Raw genomic sequence first — 13656 nt, 5'->3', positions numbered from 1 at the left:
CCTCACCAATAAATTGGAAAACCCATGATGAAAACATTGCGATTCTACACCGTGACAGGCATCGCCACAGTGATACCATAAATTTCCAGTAGCAGTCATCAATAAACTCTGCGTGTCCTGCCCAGGTGTGTTGCGGGAATTTGAAAATTTCATTGATTTTGTTCCGGGTGGTCTTCTGCCCTACAAACCGCATACCTTGCCCAGCTTGCCTTACCTAACAGGTGCTAAACTGTACCGAGCTTCCAGTGCTTGTTCCTGAAGGTCACCTGGCAGAACCCACTCCGTGACGTCGTTGTTTGTTCCCCCCTCCGAAGCCCCAAAGCAAAGCAAAGCCTGGTGCCCGCCGCGTCACTGCAAAAAAAGTAGCTCTGGGTGGCTCTTGTCAATAGCTCAGCAGCTCCCCAGAGCATCATCATCATCATCGTTCCACCCTGTTCCGCTGGCCCTCGTCACCTCATTCACACCTTACATACAACAAACCTGCCGCAGTTCTTCCATTTGACTCCTTTTCCTCACCTACACTGCTACGCCACCAACCTGCGCATCTTCACCTGCACCTAGCATCCTTAGCTAACATCCCTCGATTCTTGCACCGCCTATTTCGCGCCATTCGAGACTTCTCCCTCCGAATCCAACACAACCGCAAAAATGGTGTCGCGAATGCTCAACCTCATCCTGCGGGGGACGCAGGTACGATGAGCTCCTTCTATCTGCCAATTCATACGGCTTCTAACCTATTTACAGTTCTTGTTCATCCTCATCATCATGTCTCTCATTGGCAATGTGATCGCAATGGCCTTCGCCGGCAACCCCTCCCTGGTCAACTACGACATGTTCGTGGCCGCCTTCGCCATGCTTTCGCTTTTCTACCTGATCCCAGCCGCCTGGAGCGACTCTTTTATGGGACATGCTCTCCTTCCCCTCCTTCTCGACGCTTTGAACTGCATTTTCCTGTTCTGTGCTGCCGTCGCCACCGCTGCCGAACTCGGAGTTCATTCTTGCAGTAACGACGTATGTCCCGTCCTTCCCTGTTCCATGCGTATCGATATAATTAACCCCGTCGCATAGTCATACACATCGAGCAACCATCTTACCAACGGCGCCAACGACCGTGCTGGCCGATGCCGGGAACTTCAAGCCGCAACCGCTTTCTTGTGGTTTGCCTGGGCCGCTTGGATGGCTTCCTTGGTCTTCTCGCTTCTAGATTCCCGCAGCAGCGGTGTCAACCTCAGAGGTTTCCGCGGAGGAAGAGGTGGGCCTGCCATGTCTCAGGTGTAATATTAGTGAGCAGAGAGAAGCTGGAAAAAAGGGTAAACACACACTTTTCTTCTGAGGACCATCTGCGTCACGTATGCTCCTAGACAAACACCATAGCAAAAGCAACGGCTGACGATATCTCAGTATGATCCTCTTGCGATAACAAACACACCCGCCATTCGAAACGAACTGGATTCCAAACCAAGAATTGGACATCAAAATACCCGGCGCCTCGGACTGCTTTCACTCTCGGTCCTGCTGCACTAGCCGGTATTCTGAGATTTGGGCTTATGCTATCTTGGTCATGGAGTTAACTCGCACAAAAAACAATAATATTCACAAACGTAAAAAAAGAACAAATCGAACAGGAATGTGTGTGCTATGTGGTCAATGCAGCAACTTCACGGTTGGCAGTTTTAATGTGTATGATTATGATGCTTGGGTGGAATTTTGGTGTGCTGCATGAAGTGTCATAGTGCGCTCAACTTTGTAGGCAACACCTGGGTAGATGCTCAGGAATAATGAGAAAAATCGATGCAGTTTCGTTGCCTAAGCAATTTCCTCTTTTGTATTCGGGCAGTCTGTAACTGTTTGCTTCTTCCTTCAGATCATAGCAAGACAGGTTGCCTTGACTAATCTTACGGCTGAGGTATCCAGTATGGCTCGTACACCTACATAGCAATATGGGTTCATCAATTCGCATGAACCATCAGGTTCGAGGCATAAGTCTACATTTACATTTTTTGAGCTCTCTCCCTGACAAGGAAGGACTACGGCAATGCCACGCAGCGAAAGACCAGTCCTGCGAGACCAAGAACGCGGACCATTAACGCTAACCCATCAACCACAGAAAGCTCTCTCCCCCACTTTCTCTCTCTCTCTTCGTTTAGAAATGGATGGCCTGGCTATACGTGCTCATGGCGGCCTCCTTGAAGGCCTCAGCGAGCGTGGGATGAGCATGGCACGTCCGGGCGACATCCTCACTCGACGCGCCGTACTCGAGCGCCAGCGTCGCTTCGGCGATCATCTCGCCCGCGTTGGGCCCGATGATATGCACCCCGAGAATGCGATCCGTTTCCGCATCGCTCAGGAACTTGACCATGCCCTCCGTCTCGAGGTTGGTCTTGGCTCTCGAGTTCGCGGTGAAGGGGAACGTGCCGATTCTGTACTTGACCCCGGCGGCCTTGAGCTCGGCCTCGTTCTGGCCCACCCACGCGACTTCCGGGTGCGTGTACATGACTGAAGGAATGGCGCCGTAGTTGACGTGTCCGAAGCCCTTCTTGATATACTCCACAGCCGCGACGGCTTCTTCTTCGGCCTTGTGCGCGAGCATGGGGCCAAACGTCACGTCGCCGATGCAGCGGATGTGCGGGATCTTGGTGCGGTACTCTTGGTCGATCACCAGGCGTTTGCGCTCATCCATCTCGATGCCGATGTTCTCGATCCCCAGCCCGTCGGTGTAAGGGCGGCGTCCGATAGCAACGAGTACGACTTCCGCTTCGAGGGTCTCGTTCTTACCACCCTTGGCTGCTTCGACTTCAAGCTTGACAAGGTCACCACTGGGATCGCCCTTTGTGACCTTCGTGTTGGTCTTGAATTTGATGCCTTGTTTCCCGAGGATCTTCTGCGCCTGTTTGGCAATCTCGGCGTCCATGCCTGGTCCGCCAATCTGGCCGAGGAACTCGACGACAGTGACTTGAGAGCCGAGGCGCGACCATACTGATGCCTGTCCGAGGGTGTCAGCCTATTTGCGGATATTTATTTCTGCGCCTACTCACCATCTCAAGACCAATGATACCTCCGCCAATGACAATCATTCTCTTGGGCACTTCTTGCAGCGCAATTGCGCCGGTGCTTGTGATGACTTTCTTCTCGTCAATCTCCAGTCCCGGGAAGGGCGTCGTCTCGCTGCCGGTAGCGATAACAATGTTCTTGCCCCTGACTTCCGTTTCGCCTCCATCTATCAGATTGACTGCGATAGTGTGCTCGTCCTTGAAGGATCCAGTGCCCTTGATGTAGTCGACCTTGTTTTTCTTGAACAGAAACTCCACACCTTTCGTCAGACCAGTAACCGACTCATCTTTCGCCTTCATCATTTGGGTGAGGTTGAGTTTGACATCTCCAACGTCAATGCCACGCTTTTTCGTGTCGTGTAATATTTGGTGGTAGAGGTGTGAGTTATTTAACAGGGATTTCGAGGGTATGCAGCCGACGTTCAAACATGTGCCACCGAGCATGCCTCTCTTTTCGATACAAGCAACCTACATATAAAGTCAACTCCTGCCCTGTGTAAGGGTCCTTGAGAGTCTCAAATGCTTACCTTGAGACCTTCTTGTCCAGCTTTGATCGCACCGACGTAGCCTGCGACACCGCCACCGATGAAGACCACATCGTAGTCTGAAGCTTCAGATGCATAGCCTCGTCTCCGTTGTTGGTTCTGTGACAATATCTGGAAGCTGGGGGCTGTTCGGAGGTTCGCTGGACCAAACTGCGGAGCTTTCGTCGAGAGTAGCGATCGGCTCGCCCGAGGGACTAGAGTCTTGAGCATAGTGGAGGACGATACCCAATAATCGGAGGTGTGAAGAACAAGGAAAGAAAGCGACAAAAACCGTCGCCCACAATGATACAAGTCACCCAAAGACGCTGAAGGGAGGCAAAAGTGCTGAGAAATAGACCGAGAACCTACGACGGCGAAGCTTCAAACATGGGCCTGGTGAGTCTTTGCTTCGGAGGAGAATTTGGGCCAAGCCCGGTTTGGTTAGCGACAGAATTGCTGCCATGTGATTCGATCAACTCCAGGTTATTGCCTAGCGCGAAGTTGATAGAGACAATACCTACCGTGCCTACCTTACGTGAACACAACTCCGTACGGCCAACGGGATTTCATCATCATCATCATCGTCGTCGTCGTCGTCGTCAGCCTCAGCTGGTGCTTTGTTTCTTGGGCACTAGTGATCAGAGAGGATTCATTTGTAGCCATACAAGCCACAATGGCGGAGCACGAGGGCCCCAATCGGGACGACAGTGATGAATCAATTCCTTGGAAACTCCAAGATGCTCGACTTCACCCGTCGCCACGGCGTGCCTTGATACACGTTCCATCATCTTACGCCCATGAACCAACTCCCTTGATAATTGCCCTACACGGCAAAGGACAACATCCCTCAGAGTTTGAGTATCATACTCAGCTTTCCAACGAAGAGACCAACCAGCGTGCAATAGTGATTTACCCAGAGGGAATCAATGTGCGGAAACTCTGGCGCAGTGCAACTGCGCACGAAGACTGATCTGATCGTTCTAGCTTCAATGGACTGGAGATCCAGAAGCTCCATCGAGAAGTGAGGTGGACGACATCTCCTTTATCAACATACTCATCGAGCACGTCTCCAAGGACTTTGCCATTCATCCCGGCAGAATCTATGTCGTGGGCTTTTCCAATGGCGGTGGCCTGGCTGCTCTATTAGCGGGTGATCCTGTTGCCTCAGCAAGTATAGCGGCCTATGCAATCTCTTCAGGCGCCTTCTACCAGGATGAAGCGTTGAAGGAGCCCTTGTTCAGCCATCCAAGTCCTGCAAGGCTCCCGGTGCCGATCTTGGAGTTCCATGGCGATTCTGATCCAGTCGAGCACTACGATGGAAAAGGCACGCCCGACGGTCCAAGCTACAACATTCGGGACTATGTCGAAAAGTGGGTCAAACTGAACAAATGCATCGAGGAGCCGAAGGTCCAAAAGCTCTTTGGTGGTAAGGCCGAGAAGATCTCTTGGAGTTCGAAGAATGCTGCAGATGTCGTCCAGCATTATAAGATTGCAGGCTTTGGGCATGGCTGGCCCACAACTTACCCTCTGGACAACGACGAGCAAAGGCATGGACCAACCAACTTTGACGCGACACCAGTAGCCCTGGAATTTCTGATGGGATTTACTCTTAGAACATGAGCCACCTAGAGAACACCTTGTTGACGATTTTGTGCCAACTCTGCTGCGGCGCCAATCTTCCCCATTACGACACAATCAACCTACAGATGAGAATTCGTCGCCAACGCAGCGGAAGCATGGCAAGGGCTTTGCACTGTCCGGCAGCTGCTGAGACTATCTTATCGAGAAAGCGGACTGGTGCCATCCTGCAGAGAGACGAAGACGCTACCTTCCCGGAGTGCTCCCTGCCCATGCGTAGCTTTCACGCTGTCACGTTTGTAGTACTCGTTCTGGCCCTCCAGCACTGCCTTTCCCTCATGCCCACGGCACACTGACGCCCTCTAGTAGCCGTCCCTCTCCTCCTCCTCCATCCCAAAAGACCACTCTTTCCAGCTCCTCCTTCACGCTCATGCCGCCCAAGCTGTCTAGAACTTCCCGGCGAAAGACGTTCCCATCCCATCCCCTCTTCACCCTCTTCCCCCTTGGCACCCCGCCAATGCCATACGGATCCCCCTTCCACGCCCCATATCCTCTCAGCCTATCCCCTTCCTCGATCTCCGCCATCCTTACTCTGTCAAAAGGCGGATCAATCCCCACAAACACCGTCTCACGGTTCCACGCGATCGCAGGTAAATGCAGCTCCAGGAAGCGTGCGCGCTTGAATTCATGTGACACGATCGTCAGTTTTGTAGGCCACGGCATCTCACTGCCGGTCGACTGCTTGGAAGGTAAATCATTGCAGAGGACTTGCCGTACGAACAACGGCCACTGTACCAGGCTGAGGAGGATATTCTGGTATGAATCTGTGGCGTAGCGGTCGATGAATATTCTTTGCTGGAGAGAAGGAGGAGTGGTGTCAAAGCTGAAGAGGTTGCGTTCGATAGCGACGGCCTGGCGTAGAAGTCCAACAGTTAGCCAACCGGGGTCTCTCCCCAATGCCATGTCCTGCTGCGCTTCGTCCCAGCCTTTTTCGATGCAAGCATGAAACCCTGCCCCAGCGCCATGGCGTCTAGACAGAAGGTGCAGGCATGGAAGTGCAATTTTATGCGGCTCCGCATCGCATCGCATGCTTTGCCCAGTGTCTAGCAACGGACCCATGAATCTTCACGTTGAGTACTACACTTACCAAATATCCCTCTCCCTCGCTCCGTTGCGTCCTATCTCGTTTCGTCGCTCCTCCACTGAACACCAATATCGCGTCCTTGTCTCTACTCAACTCGCGAACTCCGGCCTCAATATGCGCAATATACGTCCCCGTTTCGCCTCGCTGGAACGGCTCGATCAACCAATTCGATTCTTCGGCACTGCCACCTGGTCCGCCTGTGTAGATGGCGTGGCAGCATACTATTATGAGATGGTTTGGACTCGTTGTAATGTCCATTTCCCCGGGGGGGGGGGGGGGGGGGTGGTTTCTTGGACCTTCGGATCTAAATGAACGTTATGTTTGGACCCGTTGGGCTTGAGATATTCAGCCGGTAGCGGTTCCACATTTTCACGCCGAAAGGATCAACAGGCGGACCAGCTTTATTAGTGGTAGTTTCACTTTCCCAACCCTCATGACTTCCTACGGAGTACTATTCTCCTCTCTAGCATGCATCTTGAGGTCTGCAAAAACATGACCGAGGTACTACATAAGGTACACCGGACGTCGTCCCTCCACTCTACGTCTTTCTCTCTTTAGATTCCTTCTTACACACCTTTCCATGATCCTTGAACTCCTCCGCGCCCTGGGCGATGAAATCCACCCAGTCGCTCATCGGGCAACTCGCACCAGGACCATCCTGACAAAAAGGAATCGGCCTTGGGGCCGTATTGGCAATGACGCGAATATACTCGCCCTCGCGACCGGATCTGTCGTCACACGTCAATTTTTCCATGCCCACGTGGCCCAGGAACGGTATGAGGTCGCTCATGCGCCACGCGCGCACCCAGTTGACGTGATCTGTCGGGAACTGCTCGACCGCCAGCGACGACGAGTTGAAAATACCCAATGCAGTGGCTACGAACGGTGGGACTTCGCGGTGCGTGAAGCCCAGGAACAATCTTTGTTTTGGTGGCCACCCTGACTCAGGATTCAAGTCGGCGCCGCTGTCGATCTGCTGAAACAATTCACTCTGTGCCTGTAGCCATGGGTAGCCCAAGTACGGCGACAATGGATTCAATGGACCGACCATGTGCGCGTACTTCAGGTCCCAGGCGTACTCGTAGGCCATCCACTCTGCGTCGGTAAAGATGGCGCAGAGCGGGCTTCTTTCACCGTTGATCGCGGATTCATAGCCGCACAGGCCTTGGAGGCCGACGATGTCGTTGTCGGTCAAGTTGAAGGGCGTGAAGCGTGCGAGACGCTCCGACACATGGGCTGCATAGTGGGACACGAATTTAGCCATCTCGTCAGTGCCGGGTTGCTTGGTGAATGCTGGACAAGACTTGTGCGGGATCAAGGAGTCCATGCTGCCGTTCGTGTTTTGGGTGATGCGCACAACTTCGATGTCGGAAGGCTTGGGGAAGGCTCTGACTAAAGCTTGCGCGGTATCGTAGGTTCGTGGCTTCTTGTCGGCGAGGATCCGTTTTACGGTGGGCGCAAGATGAGGATAGCGTTTGACCAGGTGGCTGCCGACTTTCATGGCGTCTTCCTTGCCAGAAGGTGTGACGTCCTCAAGTTTATCCTCAAGAATCGGTGATACCCAGTGGGACATGAACTCGAGTGGGCCGGACCATCCTGAGCGGTGTTGCTCGAGCTTGTACAAGAACGGCTTGATGTATTTCTCGTATTCGTCGTCGTTGGCGTAAATTGCGGCGTGGCGGATTAGGTAGGAAGCTGCGGTGACTCTGCAGCCTGGAGGAGGAGTGTGCTCCAGTCCGAAACCAACAGCATCAAAATACGGTGAGATGCCAGGGAGATGGAGGAGTTCGTCAAATTCATAGCCTTGCGAGTGGTCTTGTATGATGGGTGCTTGGGATGGTGGAGCGGGTAAGGCTGCGGCTAAGGATGCCACCAAGACTAAGAGCGGGATGAGTGTCCAACCAGACATTTTGACAAAGGATCTATTGCATGGATTGACTTCAGCATATACTAAAACGTGGACGAGGAGCACGGCGTTTGCAAAAGTTTCGAAAGGAAGGGACTTGATAGGGGAGCTCGGTGGTCAACGCAACGACAGCTTTTTTCTCGTGATGACGTCGATGCCCGTCTTACGTACTCGAGGCTCTGGAGTGCATAGCGAGCGATAGTACCTGGTGGTTGGCCGCCATACCAACTAACACACCTAGTCAATGCGGTTTCAGTGCGAGTACTGTGTCCAAGCAAGTTCTAAGGGGACAAAGATCGAAACTTCGTCGACGAGTAAACAGTTTTCCTGACGAAACAAACGAAGAGGCTGCGAGCCACAGGGCGCCTTCCTCCATCTGATGAGCATCATCCAGGCGTAGACAAGGTAGCCTGGCCAGCTTACTGTCTATTCCACGCTCTTCGGGGGACTGAATAGTTGCTCCATACCTTTGCTTTCGTTAAACGCTTGGCAAGATGGGCAATCCGCATGTTCTATGAGAAGAATAATAATGGCAAGAGAGATCAATTGTCGATATGTTTGTGGCGAGAATCTGCCCCGCCTGTCAATGCTCGCATCCTATGGGACCCAAGACCTTGGTAAAGGCTGAGTCGCTTGGCCACAAGAAATGCCAACAGTTGTCTCTGGCCGCGTTGAAGAAGCTTCCGAAGCCTGCATGCAACAGTCATGGTTTGGTGGCCTGATAGGGACTGCTGCTCGGCGGTGGAAAGAGGCAATCCTAGGCCAATGTGTTGCCAGCGTGATTACGGATCGTGACATCTGTGCAAGCTTATGATAAATCTGGGAATCCGGGAATCTGGGGAAGACCATGCTTTTACCTAAACCATGGATGACTGGCAGTCTGGCACCCAACTGGGCCGATTATGCTTGGTAAGACACTTGGGTCACGGACCAGATGGCCCAGATTTTGAAGCCGGATATCTGTTGGATAGGCGGCACCCAGGGCTGGATGGCTTACCACCTAGGCTCACTAGGCTCTTGGTTTAGTGCCCACAAGAGTGGTAAGGACCCCTGCATACGCGGGAGCAATCACATATTCGCTCACCAAAAGAAGGGACTGAAGGGGCTATGCTCTGCTGTGCTTTGTTCTGGGCGTCAAGGATATCCGTATTGGCAATAATGCTCGAGGTACGAGTAAAAAAGGAAGTCAAGCACAAATGCTTCCAGTCAGCGTATACGCAGTTGCGAACACGCCCGTGGCGCGGTCATCCATCTGCCGTGCACAACCTCACCACCCGTGTTCCCGTTCAGAGTGGTACAGTACTCCGAACTGAGTAGATCGATCCGAGTAGACACCAACAAGACTTTATCCCACCCCCACACCCTCTTACTGCGCATACGCGGGCTACTGGTCCTTTACTGGGCCGTCAAAAACCCTGGCTCGTCCGCTATCCCGGTACCCGGTCATCCCGTCATCTGCACTGCACCTTCTGCGACAATCACCTCTTCCAATACGAAACACTTGCGGTCGCGAGAGTCTCACGTCTCAGCACAGCCTCAAGCAGCGTTTCCAAATCATTTTCATCCCTTTCTCATCCCCTTTTCGTGCTTCGCTCAACCGCTCGCTTCTCTCCACGCGACCCTTTGCCCTCAGGATTCCTGGCCGAGTTCCAGCGTACATATGACTCTGCCGTTATAAGCAGTGCCTTGTCCCACCGATCGATTCGGCTAAATCCTCTTCTATCGAGCAATGAGTCAATCGCTGGGCATCCAGTACAATCTAATAAGATCCTCATCGTCTATATCCACCATATAATTGCTTCCGTTCAGGGTTGCGTGCCTTGATTCCACGAAACCCACTCTCCCGGAAGCCGCATCAACTGTGTGGCGGATCTATAAGAAGAAGCAGGACACTGTTATCTGGGAGACACGGCTCTGTGGTGACACCGTACCGGGAAAATGCATACCTTCCGAGTCTCTGAAAGATGGGTAGCCACCGTTATCGCGGGGCTGTCGATGCTATACTCGACCGCATACGCCCAGACGATTACACCCTCGAACAGCTCTCAAGATCTTTATCCGGCGTCGACGTCACCCAGATTCATTATGAATGGCACCGAGTTCCCAGACATACCGCCTGTCCGATTGGCCCCCTTGGGAGTGTACGCAGAAATGTCACACGATAACTTCCTTCAGGTCGATGTCGACGGACACCTGGTCAACGTCGATGCAAGCAACGCCAACGACGTCGCTGATGTCGAGCAATTCTCCTACCTGTCTTGTGACCCGGAAGCATATAGCGGTGGCAACCTGGATGCCAGTGCCATATTCCGCATCGTGGTGAATTCACCTCGAGCCAACATCGTCATCCTTTACAGTGAAACAAGCGATCACTGCGCGGCAACCGGCCTCGGCAACCTCCCCACGATTGGCGGCATCCTTACTACAACAGACACAATGACAGCAAGCAGCCTGGCCCAACTGGCCCTCAACCAAGCCAGTACCGGCACGGCTAGCATTCTCCCCGACCTGAATTCTTATACCAACTCTTCAAGCGGCGGTTGGAACGGGAGTAGTTCTCTCGGCCAATCGCCAACGACAGCAGTCGCCATGATCATCCTATATTCCATCACGGGTGTCATCACCGCCCTCTTCGTGGTGATCATCGTGACCGGCGCCATCCGTGCACATCGACACCCCGAGCGCTACGGGCCCCGCAACATCGTCGGACGAGGCCGGCAAAGTCGCGCAAAGGGCGTCGCCCGCGCCATGCTCGAGACCCTTCCCATTGTCAAGTTCGGCGACCACGAGGACCTTCCCAAGAAACAACCCGCCGACATCGAAATGAACGCTGCAGCCGGAACCACTTCCCCCGCAACGAACACCGTCGACACAGACACCACCATGGTCGCCGGCGCCGGTACAGACAGCCTCAGCACAACAGACAGCAACACCGGCGGGGACCGAACAGCAGCACAAGCCATCATCGCGACGAACAACCCCGACGGTACCGACGCGGAAGGACACCTCGGCTGCTCCATCTGCACCGAAGACTTCACCAAGGGCGAAGAAGTCCGCGTGCTGCCGTGTAACCACAAATTCCATCCAGACTGCGTCGACCCCTGGCTTCTCAATGTCAGTGGCACATGTCCGCTATGTCGGATCGATTTGAGACCGCAAGGCGAAGCCGCAGACCCTCAAGCATTAGGTCAGGCTCAAGCTCAAGTGCAGGCCCAACGGAGCAATTCCGACGCCACCATGTCGGCCGGTCACGATGGCACTTTGCCCCCGCCGCTGGCAAGCGCTGGTGGTGGTAGCTCCGGTGAAGAAGGCACACACCGTGGCGGACGCAGGGAAACGATTGCCAACCTACGCCGCCTCGCGCACGGGTCCAGAGAAGATCGGATCGCTGCGCTGCGGCGGTTCAGGCAGGAAGGGCTATCCTCGAATACGCATCGACAATCGGATGAAGAGCGATCCGGTCTGACGAGGCGGTTTAGAGAGAGATTTAGGATTCATACGGAGCGGAGGGGGACAGCAGCGAATGAACAGCAACAGCAGTAGCAGTAACACAGGCCGGGCCTCGGAATCTACGTTGGGTATGGTAATGCGATGTTTATGACTCTTTATTTCGACAACCGGACTGGCGTTTGTCACAAAACTTTGGAACGATTTCTCTTGGGATATGTGCGAACTCGGGCATTCGCACCGGATGGGTGGAACATGGGAATTTTGTATATGGACAAAGGACATGTGTACTTCAGGTCGATGTATGCCAGATACCACGGGATATTTGTTGTCTGGAATTGATCAGCATTACACGTTTTAGGATAAGCTAATCTTTCCGGATATTGCGAAAAGGCAATGGTATTCTCTGAGCTGTTCACCACTCTTCTATTCCGGTCGTGGCTTACAACCTGAGCAAGACATCATCAGTACTACATTGTCATGCGTCATCACATCCAAGTACATAGCATGTATCCTCACTATGATCTGTCTGTGTCAACTCCGCTCCTCATGCCTCTCGATATTTCTTCGGTGATGTCTCTCGCAGATGTCCATCCCTTAGATGCTTCTCTTGGTCTCTCGGTACGTTCCTCACCATTGTTGCCAGAAGCAGCACCACCACCTCCAAACCAACCACTTACGCCGGCTGGCAACCAGTTCCCACTCGTGGTTCGATGACCCTCGGTGACTGGTCTCGGCGGCGACGAACCTGGCGTGTGTTGTGTTGCTTCGTCGTAATCGACATTCTCAAAAGAGACTTCGCTTCTTGACTTGGTCTTCAGCCCACCAGAGCTTGGTGGTCGATGGCCTGGCGCGGAGCCGTATGCAAGATCGAGGGTCTGTTGTTCCTTTTCGAGGGTCTTGAGCATATCCGCCAGTCGCTCGCGCTGTGCCGAGATGAAAGTCTGCTTTTCTGCCGAATTACTTCCCGGGATAAGATCAAGAAAAGAACCGGGTATGGCCGCAGCTTCAGTGGCTGCTGAGCGGGATGATGACCCTGCGAACGCGGCACCCGCAAAGGTGGACACCATGCTGTAGACGCTTGCAGACGAAGTGCCGGGCGGGTTCGGCTGACTTGTTCTCGCACCAGGCATGGCAAAGCGAGACAGCAGATCTTGTGCATAGCTTGCATAGCTAGGCCCACCGGGTTGTGTTGATTGTTCAGTTTGCGGGCTCTTCTGGCCTAAAATCTTGTCCCTGATGAATTCAATCAAGACATTAATATAGCCCAGGCCCATCTGTTGCAGTCTTTCGTGAGTCTCGCCAATAAATTGGTCAATGCGGGTCTCATGGGCAACGATATATGGTTCGAGGTAGTCAAGGTAGAGGATCTTTGCTCCTTGAGTTTGAGGCAGCACGAGGTAGAGGAGGAAGAACAGTCGAATCCAAGCGTAGAAAGGGATCCAGCCTATGATGAAGATCGTCCATGATTCGAAAAGAAGAGTGAGGGAGAGGATGGTGAAGTAGATGAGCCACGGATGTGTTTGAGCTGGATCATTGGTACGCAGGGCTTTGTAGGAGAGATAGGCCGGGAGGACGAAGGTGGTAATAGAACTGGAAAGTGCATCAGTGTCTGTGTGACAGGGTTGCTGTAACGGTGGTGGTATACTTACGCAATGAGGTCTGCTATGATTCCGAACATGATGAGTCGGAGGTACTGTGGTCAGCCAGAACAGCGGACATGCGGTGAAAGGTAAGAGGAGTGAAGAGGAGAGTGGGAGGTACAACAGGTTATGTATTTCTTAGGAAGAGGGCCAAGGCAAGGCAGCAAACATGTCAATTCTGGAGTATCGCGATGTGTCCTCTTCTTTTCTTTGTCCTCAGAGACAGAGAGGTTCACATATTGGGGGTGCCTGACCAGGGTGAGGCGGGAAGATGCAGATGTAGGGAGATCTTGTGAGCAGCCAGGCATCCCAAGCCCGCAGGACGACGGGCGATGAGCTCATCCTACTTGCTGCCAATGGCTTC

General features: G+C 53.2%; 7 protein-coding genes across 9 annotated transcripts; 3 read left to right on the top strand and 4 right to left on the bottom strand.

Annotated features, from left to right (window-relative positions):
- Positions 1–134: 134 nt before the first annotated feature.
- On the top strand, positions 135–1837 carry PV05_01216. Of its 3 annotated transcripts, none has more exons than XM_013466181.1 (4): positions 135–690; positions 745–1011; positions 1069–1252; positions 1402–1837. In XM_013466181.1, exons 1-4 carry the CDS (start codon positions 649–651, stop codon positions 1404–1406), a joined length of 498 nt encoding a protein of 165 aa, XP_013321635.1. In that variant the 5' UTR covers positions 135–648; the 3' UTR covers positions 1407–1837. The 3 variants fall into 3 exon arrangements, with proteins under 3 accessions (XP_013321635.1, XP_013321634.1, XP_013321636.1); XM_013466180.1 differs by having other exon boundaries at positions 1069–1349; XM_013466182.1 differs by having other exon boundaries at positions 1069–1837.
- Positions 1810–3937, bottom strand: PV05_01215 (dihydrolipoyl dehydrogenase). The gene is made up of 3 exons (XM_013466179.1): positions 3578–3937; positions 3036–3518; positions 1810–2983 (listed from the first exon to the last, which is right to left on the bottom strand). The coding sequence occupies exons 1-3, from the start codon at positions 3803–3805 to the stop codon at positions 2144–2146; spliced, it is 1551 nt and encodes a 516-aa protein (XP_013321633.1). The 5' UTR covers positions 3806–3937; the 3' UTR covers positions 1810–2143.
- A 180-nt stretch (positions 3938–4117) lies between these two features.
- Positions 4118–5216, top strand: PV05_01214 (uncharacterized protein). Its single transcript, XM_013466178.1, has 2 exons — positions 4118–4502; positions 4559–5216. The coding sequence occupies exons 1-2, from the start codon at positions 4248–4250 to the stop codon at positions 5192–5194; spliced, it is 891 nt and encodes a 296-aa protein (XP_013321632.1). The 5' UTR covers positions 4118–4247; the 3' UTR covers positions 5195–5216.
- Positions 5217–5218: 2 nt separating this feature from the next.
- PV05_01213 (uncharacterized protein) lies at positions 5219–6559 on the bottom strand. The gene is made up of 2 exons (XM_013466177.1): positions 6300–6559; positions 5219–6064 (listed from the first exon to the last, which is right to left on the bottom strand). Exons 1-2 carry the CDS (start codon positions 6552–6554, stop codon positions 5489–5491), a joined length of 831 nt encoding a protein of 276 aa, XP_013321631.1. The 5' UTR covers positions 6555–6559; the 3' UTR covers positions 5219–5488.
- A 126-nt stretch (positions 6560–6685) lies between these two features.
- Positions 6686–8282, bottom strand: PV05_01212 (uncharacterized protein). Its single transcript, XM_013466176.1, has one exon. It carries the CDS (start codon positions 8203–8205, stop codon positions 6835–6837), a length of 1371 nt encoding a protein of 456 aa, XP_013321630.1. The 5' UTR covers positions 8206–8282; the 3' UTR covers positions 6686–6834.
- A 1282-nt stretch (positions 8283–9564) lies between these two features.
- Positions 9565–12179, top strand: PV05_01211 (uncharacterized protein). Its single transcript, XM_013466175.1, has one exon. It carries the CDS (start codon positions 10141–10143, stop codon positions 11743–11745), a length of 1605 nt encoding a protein of 534 aa, XP_013321629.1. The 5' UTR covers positions 9565–10140; the 3' UTR covers positions 11746–12179.
- On the bottom strand, positions 11961–13558 carry PV05_01210 (uncharacterized protein). Its single transcript, XM_013466174.1, has 2 exons — positions 13302–13558; positions 11961–13242 (listed from the first exon to the last, which is right to left on the bottom strand). The coding sequence occupies exons 1-2, from the start codon at positions 13328–13330 to the stop codon at positions 12168–12170; spliced, it is 1104 nt and encodes a 367-aa protein (XP_013321628.1). The 5' UTR covers positions 13331–13558; the 3' UTR covers positions 11961–12167.
- Between the last annotated feature and the right edge of the window lie 98 nt (positions 13559–13656).

Source organism: Exophiala xenobiotica (assembly GCF_000835505.1).
Source record: "Exophiala xenobiotica strain CBS 118157 unplaced genomic scaffold supercont1.1, whole genome shotgun sequence".
Classification (NCBI taxonomy): Eukaryota; Fungi; Ascomycota; class Eurotiomycetes; order Chaetothyriales; family Herpotrichiellaceae; genus Exophiala; species Exophiala xenobiotica.
The sequence above is the reverse complement of the archived record's forward strand: the minus strand, read 5'-3'. Positions and strand labels throughout refer to the sequence as shown.